Source organism: Falco biarmicus, chromosome 4, assembly GCF_023638135.1.
Source record: "Falco biarmicus isolate bFalBia1 chromosome 4, bFalBia1.pri, whole genome shotgun sequence".
NCBI classification, from domain to species: Eukaryota; Metazoa; Chordata; class Aves; order Falconiformes; family Falconidae; genus Falco; species Falco biarmicus.
In genome coordinates this window covers 28,730,322-28,752,390 of record NC_079291.1, presented here as the reverse complement: position 1 = coordinate 28,752,390, position 22,069 = coordinate 28,730,322, and the positions used below count along the sequence as shown (strand labels likewise).

Below are 22,069 nucleotides of genomic sequence, written 5' to 3'. Positions count from 1 at the left end.
ATATTGTGGAAAGCAGGATTTGCACTGCATGAAGTAGCGTAATAACTTGGAGTTTTGAGGTGTGACAGTAAAGAAGAGTTTTGATAGGAATTTGAGAGGCAACAATGGAAATGGCTTTGTGAAATTTTGCCTGGAGTTCTCAACTGAAAGTAATAGTACAGGAAAGAGAAAATAATAGTATGGGAAAGAGCATCAAGTTGTTTTCCACAAATGCTTTACAGGGAATGGAAGCTTGAAAGTGGAAATTGGCATCTTGATAATGAATGAAAGATAGCCTGGGAAGAGGGGGGCATAAACAGCTTTGAAAATGAAGCCAGGTAGCATACATTTGATGTACGGCACAGGGAGCCCACAGGGCAGCATCAAAATGAACATCATGGGTTAAATAGTTGAATGCTGTTAAGGTGTGCAAGTTACAAAAATGCAGGTTCCAAAAGCTGGAAAAATCGGTTACAAAGCTATATGCAAGGTATGAACTTGTATTACATTATTTTTAATTTATTGGACATGGTGGCTGAAATTTTCCATTGTACAAGGTTAACCACCTAAATCGGGCTGTTTGCTTTCAGCAAATTGGCTATAACGAAGAACCAAGTCACATCTCTGTTCCTAGTCAATAGAGTGGGTTTGTGCACATTTTTCTTACTGTCATGTTGGAAACATTGTGTAGAAGGCAAATACATTCAAAAGCAGAGGAGGTTAGGTGTGATCAAACTGCAGAGGACTTCTCACTGATACTGTACTTTCTCTTATAAAATCAAGAAATCTCATTCTGAATATGGAGGTTTGCAGGAAAGTACTGGCAAAAAATGTTGATGATCATATCCTTTTGCATGGCACTTTTACACTGTCCATCCTAAATTGTATCCTGGTTTTCAGAGCGCAGTGCAGGGCAAACATTCAAGGAGAGGAAATGAAAATTTACAAAATAATTATTTAGTTCAATGGAAGATTCTGTGGGACTTTCCTGCTCCATCCACCCCCAGTTTGCTCTTGCCTTATTTTCATTTTTTAGACAGTATCTTCCTTCCCATCCTAAACTTCATTGGACTTGATAGTTTTAGATTTTTATCATACTTTTAGGGGCTTGTAATATACAAACACATGGTGAACAGGGCTTGAATGTTTTGCCTTCTTGAAAGCAAAAGTACTTAGATAAGAAAATAAATATAGTGTTGATGTTCGATGACAGTGGGCCTCTTGCACTCTTGTTCTAGGCAAGGAAACCTTAGGCTTAGTTGTGGAAAACCCTGGCTGAAAATCCCTGTCTAAAAAGCCAACGATGAGTCACTAATTTTCAAAAAGTTACTAAGATAAACATGTGTCCAGATTCATGTAATTAAATAGCCATTTATAGCAGTAAAAATATCCCACTAAACTAATTTTTTAAATAGTAATATGCCAGGAATTTTAATAATATCTTTGTGCAATTTTCAGCTTACAAGTTTGTACAGAGCTTTAGTGAATTTTTAAAAGGTTAAGAAGCAACATTTCTTCTTGGAAGGAAGTAGCATTTTAGAGCATGTAGTAAATACAAGTTGCAAAGTAGCTAGCTTTTTCATTATTTCATATTGCAACAAACTCTAGAGGGAATCAACCAGTTGTTGACTTATATAGTCCTAGCTGACTGAAGTTAGTCAGTAAGAATAGTCCCAACAGGCTTTCAGTCATCCTAAGGTTTGTTCAGAGAAAACTTTTCCAAGACAGATACAAAATATCAGAATTTTATAAAGTGTCAAGTCAATTAGGAACCTTTTCTGCTGGATAACAATAGTTGTATGTATGTGTACTTTTTTATTTTAAATGTGTGGCTAAAAGGCAGTGTTGTCTCTTAAACAATAAGCAGTTTTTGTTGCACACAGTTAGAATAGATATTCAAATTGCAAAAAATAGTCTCAAAACCATTTTAGAAAAGCTGAAAATGTTTTTATCTGGAAAATGTAATCCTTTTTATCAGAATTAACAGTTCACTGGCTGTGTGTATTTGGAATGTAATCGGGTCTTTATATGGGAAACAATGCTTTAATTCATTCCTTTATTCACACAGACAAGCTTTCTGCATTTTCAGTCAGACATAGTCGCCATACTTGGTGTTAGTCACTAATGCACATTATATGTTGAGATGCAACGTGACTAAAACTTGTTTTCTGGTTACAGAAACTAATCTCTGAAGTGAAAATTCAAGTGGATAACCAGATCCAAGGTCTTCATTTCAAAATCACTGCGATCTGTCCTGATGGAAGTAAGAAGACTGGCATGGAAGGATGTAAAAATGTGGGATATAATGAAGAAGTATGTTGATAGCTCTCATTCTTCAAGGAACTGGAATACTTGTTTTTCTGTTTGGTTTGGCTTCAGTGGTGTGAAATCTTCTAGGGATTTGCTTAACTGAAAATGGATTCATATGATTAATTATCACAGACTCTCTATTATTCTCTGGTCTTACTTTTCCTGAATCTTTTTTTAATTCTCACTAATCTCGTGAACTAAGGCTCAAAGCTTTTCCTGAAAGCTAAGTCCATTAAAATTCCCCTGCTTTGTCCTCCACTGGGCACAATGACCATGTTCATTGTGGTGAAATCTGTACGTAAAGAGGTTGAAAGATAATCACCCATACAAAGGAATCACTGGAATTTGTGTTCCTTGGGTCTGTACTGGATGCCACCTTTCCCTTTCCTTGCTTTAGCAGTCTTCATGCACAGTCAGAGTTATTTTAATTAGTTATTTTATAAATCAAATTAATAAAATTATTTATCCCCATTTGGTTTGGTGCCGCCTACAGTATTAAATGAGTTGTAAAACTGGAGCATCATCTACCATGAAAACGCAGGGGAAGATATCTGGCTAATGTAAAGAACATGGTTTTCTTCCCAGAACAACCTCTCCATCCTTGATATATTTATTTAATTGCTTGGACTAGTAGAGTAATCCATTGAGCTTGCCAGGAAGAGGTCTGTGTTGTTGGAGAGCAGGGTCAAGGAGTTCTTTCCTTCTTGACATGTACATATGTCTCAGCTGGTATGATTTTGCTTGTGTCTGTGTGTAGAAATAGCAAAACTAATCAGTAGATTAAATATCTGAATTTTAAATACATTAATTTAGATGTATTTTATGCTCTTCTGAATTTGGTCTGCGTGACTTGCAGCTGATTAGCTTCTCCAGTTTAAGGAAGGTTTGCTGGTTTTCTTCGTAACTCTATTCTCCATTGTTGTTCCCTGTGCATGTCATAAGAAATAGGGCTGGAATTTGTTCTGTTTAATGAAAAGAAAAATATTTATATCTGTTTCTTTTTAATAAAAAGCCAAGGCATTTGATTGTAAAAGATTGCATGTGGTCCTAAACCTCTACTGCTGTTGAAAATGAGCCATCCTCAAGAGATTAATTTATTTTAACCGTAAATCCTCCTTTCAGTATTTGTTTACAGGCAAAATGCTTTTCCTTAATTCTCACATTCCTTTCATTGTCTAATCCTTCTTCCTTCCTTTTTTTACCAAAACACAAAGTGTATTATATTCAGGAAGAATCCTGCCTCTTCAGGGTGCAAAACTAACTTCGGCTATTAGTGAGTGTCAGCGTTCACAGTGCTGCAGTTATTTAGTCGCAATACGTTTAATCTTTCTGCTGCTGTGTTCAGACCCATCAAATTTTACAATTTGTACCCAAGACATGATTTGCTATCCCCTCTCATCTCCCTTGCATTCCTCCAGTACTGCATTGTGCACGAAGATGATGTTTCCTAGCAGGGCTCTGTGGTGAACAAAAAGCACATTCTCTAGCTGCAGCCTGTCCCCCCTTCATGATACACACCTGCCATATGAATTAATTGCTACATAGCCACACTTTTGCCCTGTAACTGAAGGGAAGAAGTCCCCTGCTCGAGAGGGTCTCATGCAGCTGAGGGCTTATGTGTGTAGTGATGCATTTTGAGAAATAAGAAGAAAGGCAAAGGGCAAGACAAAGCCTCTGTGCCCCCTCAATATGACATTAAGCACATGCTTGTGCATAGCATTCTTCTCCTGTTGTCCGTGTAGGCAGCCGCAACCCCGCTCACCACAAAGCCACCATTGTCCCCAAGGGCTTGGCTGTTCTTGTGTGGGGGTGCAGCTGGGGGGGTAGGGAGACAGTGATGAGAGATGAATGGTCTTAGTCTTTGCGGGTAATTTCAACCTCATATGTAATCAGTTTCTTAGGTTCTTCTTTTTTTTTTTAATTTGGAAATCTGTGTTCTTTGATGGTAAATAGTAAAGGTATTTGCTTCTCAGGGGCTCCTTTCTTGCCTTTTCCTCTTGATTATATTTTCTCTGTGAGGAGGTGAAGAAGTGTTGTTTTCTGTCAGCAGGCTAAATAGCTTTAGTGAGAATACCCTGTCAGAAGCCTACTGGTCAAAAAATCCCCCCAAACAATCGTGAAATGCAAGATTGCTATCCAGTGAAAGTATCAAACACCAGAGTTTTCAAAGACTTTTAGTAGCAATTGATGTAAACACTATGGCAGTCATCTAGCCACGAAAATGATCCAGGGTCCTGTGCCAGGACTCCAGAAAGCCACAGGGGCTGCTGCTGCCATGGGCACTACTGGGATGAGGACCTGCGGCATAGTGGTGATGGCCATGACACGGCCAGGAACTAGGCACTGGGTCCGCCCTGAAGCAGCACTTGGTCTGCCCAGGACCACAGCAAGAGTAGCCGGACTCTCTTGCTCTGTCCCCATCGCAGGGGTTGGGAAAAAATAAGATGCTACTAAGGTGTACGCTAATTCTGTGGTTTTGTAGGAGTAGATAGGGCCATCCAAAAAAAATGTGTGGTTTCTAGTTGCACAGACCATTTATGCAGCAATAACATTCATTATAGGTTCTTTTTGGAAAGAGTATCTGTTTCTGTTGGTGTATTGTCTTGCTCAATCCAGTCCTAATTCTCATCTGAGTATTTCTATATTATAACAGAATGTATAAATTAAATAATAACAGGAGGAGGATAATTCTATTACTATTTAACTTGTAATAAACCTGTATTTTGTGATTATGCTTTCTTAACATGAAAAGTAGACTTCTGTCAGTCTTCTATTGTTAGGATTTTAACTATATTTGTGATGCCTGTCATTACTGATGTATCATATTTGACAAATGGCCACTGTGTATTTTGTTATTATTAGCTAGTGCACACTCATATACAATGTAAGATGCTACTTTACTTATGTGTTAAAAATTATAGGAAATAATAATGATGTAAAGTCTGTCTTTATTTCTTCTTAGGTACTTTTCAATGTATCAGTTACAATGAATGGATGTGATACAACTGGAGGAAAAAAATATGCAATACTTAAGCCTATTGGTTTCAATGAAACCGCCATCGTTAGTGTGCAGAAAAGCTGTGCCTGTCAGGATGGAGACAGTGCAAGGCACAAAAGAGTATGGGCTGATGAAACTTTTTCTGATGACAAACAGTCCCATTGCAGTGACAACAGCTGTAGCTCTAATAGAGAGACGCTTCCTTCTGAGAGGTGCAGACAGTACTGGGACCAGCCCATCTGCAGTGGTCGAGGAAACTGCATAGACGGAAAATGTTTCTGCTACAAAAACAAGCTAGGCAAAGTATATGGCAAGTACTGTGAAATGGATGATTTTTCCTGCCCGTATCATCAGGGACACTTATGTTCTGGTAAGCTACAGAGTTTCTGCCTGTATTTTCTCTTTTGTTTTTTGTTTTGGTTTTCTTTGGTTTGTGTTCTGAAGCTCATATACATGATGCAGCTGAAAACAACGATATAAAGCTGTCAAGTACAAGAGCTGTGTGTGCAGAATTAGTGAGTGAAATGTCCTGAACAGCCTGGTAGGAATCCATGCTTCTGGGCTTTCTTCACCACAGAGGTACGCACTGTCTTCTAAACTTCAAGCACTGCTTTTTGGGGGCTTTATTGAGTTTTTTCAAAGTTTAGTTTTTAGATTTTGTCTTAGATTTTAAGATTTAAATCTCAAACTTCTTCAGAAGTAATAATACTGATATCTCAGATAAAACAGTATCATTATTCCAGAAAGTAAGATACACTTCAGTCTAATGGGAATATGAGATACGAAGATATTAGGAAGGAATCTTCCGGACTGAAAGAAGAAAATAGGAGGAAAACTTCCAGATGAGGTTCAAATTTTCTAACACCCTAAATCAGTCTTGTGAGAGATACAGTGACACTTGATTTCAAATACTGATACATATGCTAACACGGTTCTGAACACCTGCTCCAAAAAGGAGAGTATAAGTGAAACATCAACAGGGAGAACTGTTAGAAATTCTTATTCTTTTTGTGGCCTACTTTATGTTTTTAAAGAAATTAAAATTGCATATGAACAAAATGCAAAACATCTACTTCTTAAGTTAGTGTTACTAAGGAAAATGGGTTTGAATCACTTATCATTACTGTATCTCGACCAGAATTTTTTTTCCCCTCAGAAGTAATTAAGTATTTTAAAATCTGTACTCCTGTCCTGCCTGCTTTCATTTCACTGTATACTGACCAATGAGTGAATTGAGCGATCAATTTTTTTGACCACAGTTGGATAAATTGAGATTAACTCTAGGGATTTAAGTAAAGTTGTTTTGGTTTTCCTCTGCTGGTGATCATGAACTTCACATAAAATGAAGAGAAATAATGTTACCTATTTCTTTAAATACTTCATTCCAACACAAAGTATTACCATTCATCTTCTCACTCTTCTTCCCAACCCACTTTGCAAATTTGCTATTTCTTAACCGTAAGCAGACCTTTCAAACCTACAAGCTCCTAAAGCCTGAGATGTGGTGCCCTGGTCAGCTTGGGAGGCAGGAAGAGCTTTGTCTAAGAGGTGTTGGAGACTGTCACCTGTGATGAAGTCCTGCCCTAGGGTACCACAAGGGGAACCTGCTGCTCAGGGCCATGGCTGAGCAGTGTGCCTCTTTGTGGGATGTTTTCCAGTGCAGAGCCTTGCTCTGGTATGTCTGATGAGCCCCTTTTCCACTCCATTTTGCCCAGCCCAGGCAAAAAATGGGGCAGCCTTTACCTTGGCCTCACTCCCGCTTAGGGAATCCTTTCTGTTTGATGGGACTGTCTCCCTGCAGCTGCTCTGTGGATCCCTGCAGCACAAGAAGGGCCATCACAGTCTGTGTGAAACTTGGGTACTGCTGAGGCACAGTTGAGGAGACCTCATGAGATTTGCTACACCTGCCTGTGCTTTATGCACTTTCTATTTCTATATTTCCTAAAGGAGCTCTCACACACTGTAAAAATATGGCTAACCATTATCAGGATGTCAGTTGTGCACCTGTGTAAATGCTACAACATGGAAAACACATGGGTTTTGCCCTAAAGCTCCCACTGCTTTGCATGGAAAATTGTAAAGGCCATCAGAGGTTCTTCATAGCCTTTGAATCCTTGAGGCTGTGCATTTTAAGTTCTTACTAAACAACCTACAGTTCATAAGCACAGCGTATCCACCTGTCCAGCTCAGTCGCCTGCCCTTTAGAAGAGGCAGAAAAGCAGTGCTGTCATGTGTGCTTCTGAAAAGAGAAGAAAAAACCCAACCTGGCATATGCAGTTATTATTCCTTCCTCCACTGAATCTTGCTGTTTATTTGATTTGAATGCGTTCTTACTAAGGAGAAGTTTGTTTACTTTGCCTGAAGACTGTTTTCCTGATTGTTGTGTAATTTTTAATCCCCACTGCTTTGATCCAAGGCAACAGGGGAAAAATCTGGTAAAAGGTTTTAGGATGACATCAAGGTAGCAGCTTTTGTTCAACAGCAAAGAGCAGCCATAAGTATGCGTCATGCTGATAATTTCAGCCCGGATTGTTAACTTAAAAAACGAATTAGCAAACCAAGGTCTATAATAGCTCACCAGCAATGCAAAATCTGCAAATAAATATTTACTTTCTATGTTTTCATAAAAGCATATGACTCAAGACTTACCTTATGTTGTAGGTAATGGTGAATGTGAAGCTGGTACATGCAAATGCTTTGCTGGCTGGGAAGGTGACCGTTGCCAGTGCTCATTACAATCGGCAAAGCACTGCCTGAATTCAAAGGGTCAGATTTGCAGTGGAAGAGGAAAATGTGTATGTGGAAAGTGTGAGTGCACAGACCCAAGAAGCTTTGGCCGTTTGTGTGAATATTGTCCTACTTGTAACAAAGCCTGTGAAGAAAACTGGTACGTTTCTTGTGCGAGATTTGACTTTTTAACTCTGTAGCTTGGCTAGATGTGTGCTGTATTTCTTGGATATTTAGACTGTAGGAACAGTTTGTTCTTGAGACTTTTCTCTGTGTAGCTGAGGGGTTCACACTGGCAATTAAGAGAATTGCATGTCCGTATCTCTGTTCGCCAGACCAGCTTTCTGGAGTCAAAGGAGGTGTGTCCTGTGAGTATCGGTTTTTCATACAGTTATTAAAAGATGGTTCTTCATATGAAATCTTCCAGGTAGGAAATAAGCCCCATAAATTTGGAATTTTTAAAATGGATTTTTAGGTCCATTTCAAGAGTAAATCCTACTCTTGAAGGCCACTAAGTCCAATAATGTTGTCCAGATTTGGTTTGCACACTCCTTACGCTTCTCGGCTGCAAGAAGGAGGTGTGGAACATGAGCAGATTGTCACTGCCATTGATCAGCAAAGCAGGTCTTACCAGAAGAACACTCTCCTTTACTCAGTTTTAAACCACGTAGTCTTTGCATTGCTAGTTTTAAAGTATGTCATTTTTCCTTACCCATGTAAAGGAAGGGGCAGTGTGGAGGTCGAAATGAGCATCCCAAGGAGCAGAAAAGCTAGACCAAGGTCTCAGTGGCACACTGACCGGTGCTGGCTTAAACAGTCGATGAAGCCCTGTCCTTGGGCGCAGCTCTTCTATGCCCTCCTGTCAGCACATATAATGTTCTGCATCCCACTGTGGCAGAGAGGGTGAGAGATCAGCCTTTTATTGGAATGGGAATCGGGATCAAAACAGAGTTGCTGTTTATTTGTATTCACTTGAATTATAGCTCATCTGGTGAATATGCTGGAAAGCCAAGCTGGGCCATATCTGAAAAGGTGACTGCTAAGACTTCGCTAGATAAAATGCAGTTGGCCTTCTGGCTTACACTTGCTCAAAGCTGCTGTGAAATGTGTGCCTTTAATAAATTCTGAAGAGGGAAGAGCTTTGTTAAAAATTCAGTCAGGGCTTTTTCAGGATCACGTGACACCTGTGTCATCTTCTGCAAGACTATACAGTGAAGATGGCAACACTGACAGCGCTGCATTCCACTGTGCTGCTGACCCTCTGAACTGTCCTGCAACGGGAGCTTAACGTGCCTTTCTCTTAACATAGCATCGAAAAAATTATTAACAAAGCTGTGTTTCCTACACCTGTCTCTACCTTTCAGTTCTAGCGCGCATGCCAATGAGGCATAGATAAGGAAAGACTGGGACTGATCTGGAGGCTGATAGCTGACGTGCTGGATCCTTAGCTACACCGCCCGAAAAACTCACATCACGAAATGCAGAACAGGGGCCAGATGAAGGTGGCTTGAAGCCAAGGATATGTTTTACTTTACAACTTCTGACTAGCTGGTTCTGAGAAGCATCACAGGGATAAAATGCTGAGAGAAGCATCACATTTCAGAAAAAAAAATAAATGTCACAATGTTTTTGCTAATAACAGGAAAACATTATGTGCAAGTGATATGTCAGCCTGTTGATATGATCTAAGGGAAGTGCAGAGAAAGACGTGGGGTTTTAATTACATTTTTATTTCACAGGAATTGTGTTCAGTGCCATCATTCTAACAATGCATCTCACACAAAACTTGACCAGTGCACAACCTCATGCACTTACTTGCTGCATTATATTGACCAAACTTCAGGTATGTGACATTTTCTAGGTAATTCTGCTAAGAGGTGAATTTCTGATGCAATTAGTAATTGAATTCACTGCTGTTACAATGGCTTTCAAATGTGCATCATATTATTACAATAACAAAGCAAGCGAGCAGGACAAAAAGAATAATCACTCATAGCTTCAGGGAAAGTAAAAGATAAATAATAACAGGAAATGTGATTGGCAAGCATTGCTAAATCAGATTTCCCAGCTCCTTGAGAAGTCACATCTAATAATAATGAATCCTTCCTGAGCAATGCTTAAAGAAATATTTATAAAAATCTCTTATGGCATCTGTATGTTTTATTACTTGGAATATACTGACATTATTTGACATTACCAGAAATGAGGAAGAATGAAGTAAGAATGTTTGCCTTATGTTCAGTAATGTTTAAGTATTACTTCCAAGTACAAAAAGCTGCACAGTTGTGAGGGCTGTGGAAGAGTAAAATTGTTTTTAATAAAATCTCATAAAGCTCAATCAGACCATGCTTCAAAAAAAATGTGGGTAAATGGTTACCTTTTTTCACTTCACATTTTTGTATGTCTTTTTATCTTACAGTTGTTGGTAAATGAGAAAACTAACTGTGAAGAGTTTTCTCATGATTTTAATATTAATTAAAGAAAGCTTACTGTGTGAGAGAGGTCTACCAGTGAGGAGAGCACTGGACAAGAATTCATCAAACCACATTTTCCTTCATATTTCACCAATGATCTGCACTGTAATCTTGTGAAGATTATAAAACTGTCTTGGCCCCATACATCTCTAACATTTCATTCTGTTATTCTGTTTCAGCTATAAACTCACTGGTTTATGGAGAATTTATGGTGGCCAACACAATGAAGCCTGAGTCTTAGTTCTGTAGCTTAAAGGAATAATAGTTTCACCCTTTTTCTACCATGGATCTTAATCAGAATTGCCTTTCTTGATATGCTCCACTTTAAAAGCTTGCATATGGCATTTTTTCCCCGTAACTTCCCCGAAGTTATTTTCCTTTGACTTTTATCAGGCTGATGTTACATTTATGTGACATTACTATGCGGTGGTAGATACACTTGGGTTTGAGGGATGTGCCTATTCTGTACATTAGGCTTTACGCTTGTGTTTTCATTTTGTTGCAGAATGTTTCTCTGGACGAAGCTACTTTAGAGTCTTTTCCATAATCTTTATAGTTACCTTTCTGATCGGGTTGCTTGTTGTCCTTATCATCAGGCAGATAATTCTGCAGGGGAGTAGCAATAAAGTTAAATCTTCAGCTGATTACAGAGTATCTGCAACAAAGAAGGTAATTGATTTCAGAGCCATCATATTCAGTGTCTTTTTGTTGCATATAAAAGTTAGCTAATTGTTGATAAAAATTGTATCTTCTCCTTCAAGGATAAGATGTTTTTGCCTACTGTTTGTACAAGAACAGTAACATACAGACGTGACAAACCAGAGGAAATAAATATCGACATCAGCAAGTTACGATTAAACGAAACTTTCAAGTGTGAATTCTGAAGACAGTGTGTTTTCTGCAAATGTCAATTTCCATCATGCTCGACTTTTTAAAAGTTACCTTTTGTACTCTGTCAGAGTCTTGACTGTTGCCATATGGGTTTGTGTTGTGTGTTTTGTTGAATACTGTAACAAAGTGACATGTAAGCATATTCACGTAATGTGACTATGTTTGAAACTATAGCTGCTGTTTTAGAGTGGGGTTTTTTTGGTTTGGTTGGGTTTTGTTTGTTTTTTGTTTGAAAGAGAAATGTGCATTACTACTGTTGAGGAACATTAGCGTCGATGTAGCACTTTAGTGTATTCTAATTTATTTAGTTATGGCCTAGAATGTAGACATGAACTGGTCTGACAAAGCACTGATCTCACTCTACATGTAGCTAGTACTGATGTGCTCTGTGGGAATGGACAAAAGCTGTGACTGAAATATTAACATTGCTATATATTATAGCAACAGATGAAACTATTCAAATGCTCTTAAATAGAGTAAATGGTACTTTTATATTTCTCTCAGTTGACAAATTCCACTGATTTGTCTGCTTTACCCTCTTAGCTTTTCCTTATTACTTAATAAAAATGACTGGATTAAATGAGTGCTTAGTTACTGGTGTGGGTGTATAGTTGTGTGTGTATACACACACACATGCATGCACACACACACAGGTAGATAATATATATATAGTTTTTTATATGTATGATGTCACAAAGATAATTTATACTTGTTTCAACATAAAAACTTTTATACAAATTTTAAGGTATTTGGAAGCTGAGTGGCTGCAGAAAACAAGAGTTTCTCTGTCCAGCAGCATAATCTACATGATGATCACTGCCGGCTGACTACACCTTTGGAGTCAGCAGCACCAACTCCATTGCAAGTAGATAAATTACACCAGAGCTGGTTTTGGTTTGCTAGCTACATGTCAGTGTTTTGCCAAATAAGAGCTTTGTTCTTTTTGTATGACGTCAGACATAAGTCTGATTTCACACACATGCTCTTTTTTTCTTGTAAATTAGTTGACAGGGTTACTTTTTGTGAATTCTTACCTAACCACTTCAGGTTTTGTGACTGTGCATTGGGAAATGTGTCCAGTGTGATGTGGAAAAGAACCTGCAGTTTGGAAGAAGGTGAGGAAAACAGGAGTCTTTTTGTCAAGACAACACTTTAACTGACTTCATAAATGTCGGATCAAATTCTGCCTTCAGAAATGGGCAAAAAGTCTTCTAAATACAGTGGGACCAATATAAGCTTATCTGAGAGCAGAATTTGAGCTACAAGGTCAAGTAGAAGCATTTTCTTACCCCTGAAACCTGCTATAGTGGTAAAAGACATGTTATGGTTATATGCTAGTTGGAGAAGTCAACCTGATATGTTAACTTTATACTGCCAAAACCCTACAAAAATCTGACCAACTTCCAATGCACTAACATCTTGCTGGCAAAAAGAAAAAATCATCTCAGAAGACAGTGTGCAGTGTATCATTTTAGCAACATTAATTACTGATACTAAATATTAGTCTGTACTTGTCATAGATAGGAATTACAGAAACAAAGCAGGACGTCTTTATATGCGTTTTTTAGGAATTGATATATATTTGTATTTCCTATTCTGTTTTGATCCTGTAAATTCCCACTGAAATCTGAAAAGTATACATGTGAAAGGAAGGCAGGACGCAGAACAAATGATCAGTGTTATGTTCACAATTTCTTGGGTCATGGATTAAGTGAGATTGAGAAAAATAATACAGAGACAATGAGCCTTCCATAAATTGTCATAAAAGCTTTAGTTCTTAGGGATTGTTTTTTAAAAAAGGTAAATTGGAGTATTAGATTCTCTAAAGCAGTCTTCAGTGTAGTCCCTGAGCTTTCCACCATACAGGTAGAAGTGTCTCTTTTAAAGAAAAGGGGGTTTCATTACGCTGACCCTGATTTTACTGATAGGTTAATTGTATTATCTTAATTATAGATTAACTCTGCAATCTATCAAGTGTACCGTAAACTTTCATTTTCTTTAAAATATGTAGAACGGTTTTCCTCCGGTGTAAATGAACAGATTCTAAACAATTTGTTTCAGTGGGTTAAAGAGAAAAGATTGATAAAGGTTTATCTGCTACAGCCCTTGTCACAGTTCATTAGTATTTTTAAGTGAGTAGGAAACAGTCTGTGGTTGTTTCACTTAACAAAAGAAACAAACAAAAAAAATTAAAATCTCAGCAGAGAATATCTGAGTATATAACAAAACATGTGACTATGTTCTTTAAACAGCATGATAGGTTTTTTTAACAAAAAGAAATCCTCAGAATGTATTTTTCATAATGGCCTTTAAAGTGTTTACTGAAGTGATAGCTAATGTTTTTTATTTTGAAATTAATTTTCACTGTTAGAGTGAGTTAAACTATGTAGGTGGGGGACAGCAAAGCTGTGTTCTTTGTGGAAGAAAGATCTGAGTTGTAACAGCCGTCTTCCAGACACATCTCAGTGCTAACTACTTTTCTTCTGTAGCACTTAGTTGGCATTGCAGTGCTGCCTGTGAAGGGGCACGGCCAGTATTTCCTTATCAGACACCTGCCTGAATGTTTAAAATGCTCTGGTCAATTCGAGCAAGCTCACAGGACAAATTACACTGTAAGCAGCTTGCTGTCCTGAGGTTAAAAAAAAGTATACTTTTTTTAAAAAAAGGTTTTTAAGGAAGGAAAAAAAAAAAAAAAGCTTTTTTGCATCTCCCTCATGGTTTTGCTGCATTGTGGAGGAGGCTAGTGAAAAAGAATAAGCTGCTGCTAATGTGACAGGTCAAGGCTTTTAGAAGGCCCATGGGGAGCTTACACAGAGCAGGATCCTTGGGAGGAGGCTTTGTTTCTAGGGATGGAATCTATCCATGAGAAACTCTGGCTTTGCTTGGTACTTGTTTCCCTCTGCCTTTGACCATGTTTTTCAGAAGAACTGCTGCAGGAGATGAATAGCCCAACAAAAGCCTCACTATTTAGGGAGCTGTGTTCCCTCAGCACATGACCTTAAATGAGAAAGCAGCCTGTAATTCACAAGGAATTTCCTCGGCGATTGCAGAAGGACTCTGCTTCCTATAGTGCTTAATATGGGAGATGTTAAAGACGAATTAGTTCATATTAATTTTCAATGTATTGTGCGTCAAAGATGCTCATAAAAATGGGTGGGTGGGTGTGTGTGTGTAATGTGTGTAATATCTAACCTCAGAATAGAACATTCCAAACTTCTTATACTGGTCTTCTTCAAAAACTGAAAAAAAAAGTCAAATAATTCAACTGTGTGCCTGTACCCAAAAATATACAGGCAGATTCTGTTGTATCTCATCATTGGTTTGGAGAGTTATTTTTAGATTTGCTCCTGCAAACAGAACACGTGCATGACTTTTCACAGCAGATTTGTTAATGTTAAAATCCATATGTATACTTTTGAAATTCTAGTCTCACTTTTTTTACCTTTAACTGGTTACTTGTCTAACATTTCAGAAATTACACGTTTATGCAATTAAAAAGCATGCATTTTACTTCAGATATTTTTTTAGAGACTAAAATGAAGAAATGCTATGAATTGATTATTTCCAAGCATGGTGAGTACATTAATAACATTGCAGCAGAAGTGTGTGGGAAAATAGCTGGTTCGTCCAGAAAACGTGCACATGGTATGCAAGGAATTTTCATTGTGCCCAGCTGAAATTCCCTTACGTTCACAAGGAATGTTGAGAGTGAACCTTAAAAAGGAAGGACATTTGTATAGGCATAGTTTACATTTTATCCATTATTTTCAACTGGATTTATTTTTTCCTCTCAGTGGTGTCATGAAAACCTGCTATGTAAAGTATTCTTCGGACTGCAGTGGAAAAAATCATTTTCCCAGTCTGGTCATATATAATATTTGTTTCCTGCATGGTGTGCATACCTAAATGTAGATGTGTTGCAAACCGTTGGAGTGACCATGTGAAACAGCTTCAGGCAACCGTAGTCCTAAAGCAGCCGTAAGGCCTAGGGATGCCCAAGGCAGAGACACGGCTTGGGTGCAAGTGCAAGGGCACTGCTGCTGGCGCAGGGACTTGAAAAGGGACAGCATCCTCAGCAGGCACAGTGTGTCCTACAGTTCCCCACAGCATCCCCGCAGAGATGGTGCTCTGAGACCACGCTCCATGTGTCGGGGCAGGAAGCCTGGCCAGCGGGCTGGCCAGCAGGGCTGCTGCGGCTCGTGTCCCAGGCGCTCGGCCGCGTGTTGGCACCGCATCGCGTGCAGCCGCGAGCCACAGCACTGCAGCTCTTCGCATCTGTACTGCTCGAGAATCCTTGCACATGACCTAGCAAGGGACTGCCTGTGCTGGTACGTACTGTCAACCTGGGTGCTGCAGACCTCCGTTAGAGCTGCTGAGAAGTCTTCAGGCATCTGCCCTTCGACTTCCCACCAGGCTGAGGATGCTCACCAGCCAGCCTTAAGGAATGTAAGCTGTAGCTGGGGAAGGGCACTTCTTCAGAGGCATTTGTGCTGAGTCAGTGCTGAGCGGCACTTACTCTGCTCTGACTGTGAGTGAAGCATAGTGCCAGTGCTCTGGCTGTCCGTTCGCAAGAGAGGGGAAAGATTTATTTGCTAAGCAGAAATGGAGCAGTAGTTAAGAAGAACACTACTTTTTAATGATGATCTTGACACTGCTCCAATGCACAGACATCTCGTGGATCTCACAGAGAATTGAAATTCATGGAGAGGGAAAAAAGGTTAAAATTAGCCAGCGTGAATGCATTTCTATAGCGAGCCAAATCAGTGGGGTTTCGCTGGGTGCAAGCCAGCTCAGAATGGTTGGCCTTTATGGGGGGAGGAAGGGGGGAGAAAAAGAAAAAAACTAAAATAAGTAGATTCTTAAACTTTGGAAACACTGCTCTGGATTGCAAGTTCTCTCTGTTTCCCTTTCTGCACACACTCAAAAAAAAAAAGGTACCTACTTACTAAAAAAAAAAAAAAAAGTCTGGCATTTGTTAAAATAATGGCTTCTACCCAAATCCTAACATTTCATCCTGATATCTATATTGTGTTTGGGCTGTTCCAGTTATATTTTGAAGGTAGATGTAGAAAGGTGAAAGATTCTTTTGGGAAGGCATTAGCATTGGATGAATTCACTGTGCTAGCATCTTCTTCGCTTTTACTTACTACTGCTTCAAAAAATAAAGCTACTTTAAAGTGTCTTATTTAGCAATGGTGTGACAGCTATTAATAATACTACAGTTTTTAACTTTCTATTTAACATATACTACCTTTTGTAAAAAAATATATACAGATAAATAATGTTTCTCTAGATGTTATGCATAAAGAATGTTAGGAAGGGAAGAGGTTTAAAATAAATTTATAACTTCTTACTGTTCATTTTACATTTTAAATGATACCTTTAAATCACTACTTCTGTTTGTCTGGAAATATACTGAATATTTTATTATTTAAAATAGTATACTTTTATAGCTGTTTATTAATTTCAGTTGACTACTAACTTCTATTTTGATATTTATTAATGAGTTGACACTGTAGTATATTGAGATGTTTATTTTTCTATCAGTCAGAGCTGTAACAACTATGACATAGCATTATTTTAATGCAACATCATTGTACTTGCTCTCTAAAAAATAAAAATCGGTATTTAATCCATATGGATTTTTCATATTTTTAGTGTTCAATGTCTGTGATAAATTAAAGAAGAGATGCTCACTTCCTTTTAAAAATATAAAGCACTTTCATTAAGGTGCACAGATGTCTGCAAAGGGAAGCATATGACTACAGTCATTTTAAAATGGAATGATACTGTTTCAGGGAAGAATGCCATGTTTATCAGAGGTAGGCACACAGATGGATGCATGCTCTGGATGAAGGTTGGGAAGGTGGGGAGGAACACAACAGCAGTTAGCAATTCGTAGGTGCAGCTGGTTTACCTTGCCCAACCCAACTGAAATATGAATGCACCACAAGGTGCTAGCACTTTGTAGGGGACAAGAAGATACTTCTTGTAGAAATACAGTCTATAGATTGATAGGTGATTACAATAGCCTTACTTGTGCGTTCCGTTGTTGGGTGGTAGAGGAGCTGGTTTTCGGGGAAGGGTAAATCACAGATGCCTCATCTGTGCTGCTCACTGCAGGCTTAAGTTGCTTTATGAGTACTGATGAAAGCGCACCACTGGATTGGGAACGTGACGCGTGTTCTGTTCTCAGGCAGTATCAATAATAGCATTTGCTTTGCACAGTGCTACAGAAGCTCTCATGGAAAGGACTACAGACATTCAAAATTTGTGCTGTAAGACTATGATGCCTCAGTAAGAGACAGTGGCACTAAGACACCTGACGCATCACTGGTAAAACTAGCTGTTCACGCTTCTAACATACCCAGTTTTTGCTCTGGGGGTGAGAAAGAGAGAGCTAGAATCAAGTGACAACTGATACATGCTCAGTCATCACGTCGGTTAGTGTCCAGGACTTAACAATGTAATAGAAAAACTCTGGGAAAAGGTATACATCAAAACTAGAATTTAAAATAAGTATCACAAGGATGATCTTTTCATCTTTGTTGCTTCTTCTATCAAGGTATGGAACATAATCCCAATATGTCTGATGAGACTGAAGGCTGAGAAATTTCCTTTCACAGAGGCAGGAGTCAGCCTTCACTGACACACGGAGCAAGCACATGCAACCAGTCCTATGAAATGAGAAATACACGTTTTCCTGAAAAGCGCTTTATCGAGGGAACATTAATGTTATCTCCAACTGAGAGAAAACATAAACCTAGGTCTGAATTTCAAACATGTGATTTAAGCATGAAACGTGAGCTACAGACATAGGGTTTAATTTTGCCATTTGATAATAATCTTGAAATCAAGGTTAGTGTTAACACTTCAGTTGCCTATAGACAGTGATCCTGGCACCAAGGTGTATTGCATACCCTGCATGTTATGGAATAATGGTAAGTGATCTGTATGAAGTCTCTTTTTTTCCTTCCTGTGTCCTGAAATCCAGCAAGTAAATCACACCTATATACCTTAAAAATGTCGAAATAATGACAGATAGGGTTTGTGACACTAGTGCCATTGTATTTAATCAAATGTTATTCATATCCACGAAGTTGTAAGTGAGGGCACAACAGTGCCCTAATTTGGCTCTAATGTAATGCAACTGCTATTTTGTTGCAGATACCATTGACAAGAAAAAGACTTGCTGCTCAGTCTCTCCAAAGAGGAAAGAAACCTAAATTACAGCCTCTAAAGCCGGAGGAGGAAAGAGATCCTGATTTCAGCCATTTTTTTGACACCAGTCACGTAGGTGCATGCTATTACAGAATTTCTCTCCCTGCATGATTCCCTCTGTGGTAGGTGTAGAATTTGATCCAGTATACAGAGAGGGTGGCAATAGGGACAGACGGTTTGAGTGAAGATCTGAATATGCTTGATGACAACCAAAAAGCAAGGATTAGAATTATGAATAAAAACTTTGTTAACAGACTTATTTAAACTAGTAAGGAATTAATCTGAGAAGTGGGTGGTTTCTTCTGCTTTCAGGTCTACAACAAAGACAAGAACCTTGGAAATACATTCCTGCTACCCTGGGTTTAAAACCAAACAGTTTTAAATGTATTGTATTAATTAAATAAAGACTCTAGTTTTACAGAATCCCAAATGGTCTGAAGCTGTGTTTAGAGTACAGGTACTGTCAGTGTGGTACAGGGGCTTCTGGCTGCTCATCTTCTGCTTGGGAGTCTTGGGGTGGTCCAGGCTGGGCTGGGCTGTATAGAGTTCGTGTTACCTAGACGTAGGCTGCCAGTCTGATTTATTAGCACTAAGAGGGCCCAACATTACCATCTCCTGGCCTGTCATCCCAGGGAAACTTCAGGGGGTGGCAGAAAGCAGTATCTTTTTGCAAACCATTTTGTCATCTACTCAGCCCAGAGCATAATATGGCCTCTGACTATTTTTTTGGCCTTGAACTGCATGATTCATGAAGGACAGTTACTGTTTAATAAAGATGATGTGTATGCAAGCTGATAAAACTAAATGATTAACCACAAAAGCATAATATTGCCAAGTTATATCACATATGCTTATTGAAATCAGTGCATCTGATGTATTTCTTTCAGCCTTGCAGTTTGCCAAGTCCCCCTTTTGGGGCCCGAAGTCTCATCCCTAAGCCTCCTGTTTATGCCTCAGCAATCTGCAGAGCCCAGGACCTGTTCCTGAGGGAGGGTCCTCTGCTCTTAAGGCTTCTCACAGGAGCAGCCTTTCCCACAAACTCACATCTGACTCTTTAACCTTTGACCATAGCCTTAACACATCCATCCTGAAAGCATCACCAAGGCTGCTGTAACTTATGTGGCCAAACTACTGAGGAGCCAGGGGACATGTCAGAGGATGGGTCTTCCACAGAATTTTTAGACACACACCTTCGCTTTACTCTGCTCTGGACAAAGCATGAATTTCAAAAACTTCTGAAACTCAGACGTGGGGATCTCTAGATTATCCTTGTCTTCAGAAGTGTTTAAGGTCAGCTTCAGTCCTTGAATCAACCTGCAGCTGCACCCACGTTCCGGGGGGGGGGGGGGGGGGGGGGGAAGCCAACTAAAATAAATACTTTCCATCTTTCTCAGCTTCTTGTGAATCTCTCCATGTCTGAATTGGGCTATCAGAGAAAATTTCCTCACTGTGCCTTCTTTGAAAATTGCAGACACTGAATCAGAGGGCTTCATCAGCAAACAGCTGATGAATACAGCTTTTTTATTTTGGGGCAGACAAGAACAAGTTAAAGTCTGTAGTGCAAAGCTAAACGGAGCATCTCTGAACCTGGTCAGACACAGTCACATTCCTCCGCTCTTTTCCAATGTTAAGTCATGGCTATTTCTTGGTGAACTAGCCAGTCCTCGGATACCCACAGGGATTCTCCTGCTGTAAGCTTCTGCAGGGTGTATGCAACATACAAAACCCAGAGACACATTTCCTTTCCAGTACCACCATTCCAAGGGCAATTTCTATAATTTGTAAATATTTCTTTGTGTATACCTTCATATGTGTGTGTGAGTGTCTGCATATTCCATCCAAATTAACTTTTCCTCAGCATCAGCGAGTCCATCTCTGATTGCTAAATCGCCTGTCAGACTAAATTATGTACATGCACTATGTCTACAGGTATGGTCTCACATACCTTCTTTATATGTATTTAAAATGGGATTCCTACCATAATTTCCGACGCATAGCAGGATCTTCCTTTAAAAATTCCTATACATATCCCAGTGTCTGTTAATACCTAAGCTGCTATCGTGTTGAAACCATGACTTGAAGTGCTCCCCAGTGTTCATCCCCTTGAGTCTTTGTGCATGAAACACAGATGCAGCACCTTACACAAGGATTCTTGGTTCACAAAGAGGTTCTAATCATTATGTTAAAAATAATAAATCAATATTTTTTTAGTCAGTTTATTCCTCATGCCTTTGAAAGTGAGGTCTTGCTTTTTAAATAGGAAAGAACCATTAGGTCAAAAGAAAGAAAAGATAATGCATCAGACCATTTTGCAACCAAAAAAAAGTGGCATTCTCAGAAGGAAGATTTATTGTCATATGACAGACTGAAAGTGTTTCACGCTGCCTAAAATGAAAACCACAGAGATTAAATTCCAAGGGGAGGAAAAAGAAAAAAAAAAGGGGGAAAAAAGAACAAAGAAACCTTTAGTTTCAACTATTTTGTCAAAGGTTCAATTCTGTGAAATTGCTGGGCCTTTGTGGTTTAGCTGGACTGTGTTAGGAGTGAACACGCTGAGCATCTTTGAATAGTGAGTCCGTAAGGTCCCCTTTGAGATCAGATACAAACCAGATTAGTCATATTAATATAACATGTGTTATATTCCTTCTTCAAAAAAAATTGTATCTTACAGAACCTGTTTGGCAAGCTGAAACGTAAGAATCTTTATTTATTGTCTTAGCTGATGTTCCCTCTTGGATTTATGCTAGCAACTATTGTGGAGTGTTCTTACATTTTCTATTTATCCCTTTTTCACTCACCAAAAAATAGTTTGGATTTTAACTACATGAAAATAATGTATAATACACTACATTCCTGTACTACCCAGGAATTTTGCTTGTCTAGTTAGCTGGCTTTTTGTCATGTGTTAATGTACTCAGTTATTTTTTGGGTGGAGAAAAAAAGGAAAATTTAACAAATGGCTGTCAGCATCACATGAAATGTCTTGAAAGAACCTGTGTTACTGAGGTTTAATTGCTATCAATTAAGCTATTTGCTACCTTTGATGACCTAGTTCCTATGGAATTCAAGTGTTTTTACCTTGCCAAATTTTACTCCTTACTTGGTCAGTGCCCAGCTACTGGTGCTTGCCCAGGCCAGTGCAGGTACTTGCCAGCACAGTGAGGTCTGTGCTGTCCTTTGAACCAGCAAGATAAGGGAATTGTTATTCTTCAGAAAGCTTTGGCAAAGAAGACAGTACTATAATTTTGCCATGATTACAACTCCTGGGTTATTGACGTTTTATTGGATATAAAATTTATAGTCAATTTATACACAGCTACTCCTGAAGTCACCAGTATAGCATACCTGAAATCTTGTTGATTCTAAAGGATTTTTGTATGAGGGACTTGCTTGAAGAATCTGTTTGTTTGTGGTTTTTTAAATTAGAATCTTTTTGAGATATCCCTTGGAATGATATTTTTCAAATACT

General features: G+C 38.8%; 1 protein-coding gene across 7 annotated transcripts in view; it reads left to right on the top strand.

The window, feature by feature from the left end:
• Positions 1–22,069, top strand: part of ITGB8 (integrin subunit beta 8) — a 69,158-nt gene that overhangs the window by 30,563 nt on the left and 16,526 nt on the right. For 2 of the 7 annotated variants that reach the window (XM_056334734.1, XM_056334730.1), the window contains exons 9-14: positions 2,158–2,292; positions 5,252–5,657; positions 7,949–8,174; positions 9,754–9,857; positions 10,994–11,157; positions 18,547–18,672. In XM_056334734.1, the coding sequence (XP_056190709.1) occupies positions 2,158–2,292; positions 5,252–5,657; positions 7,949–8,174; positions 9,754–9,857; positions 10,994–11,157; positions 18,547–18,672 (1,161 nt within the window). The other 5 variants (XR_008821254.1, XR_008821253.1, XM_056334731.1 and 2 more) reach the window with 5 other exon arrangements.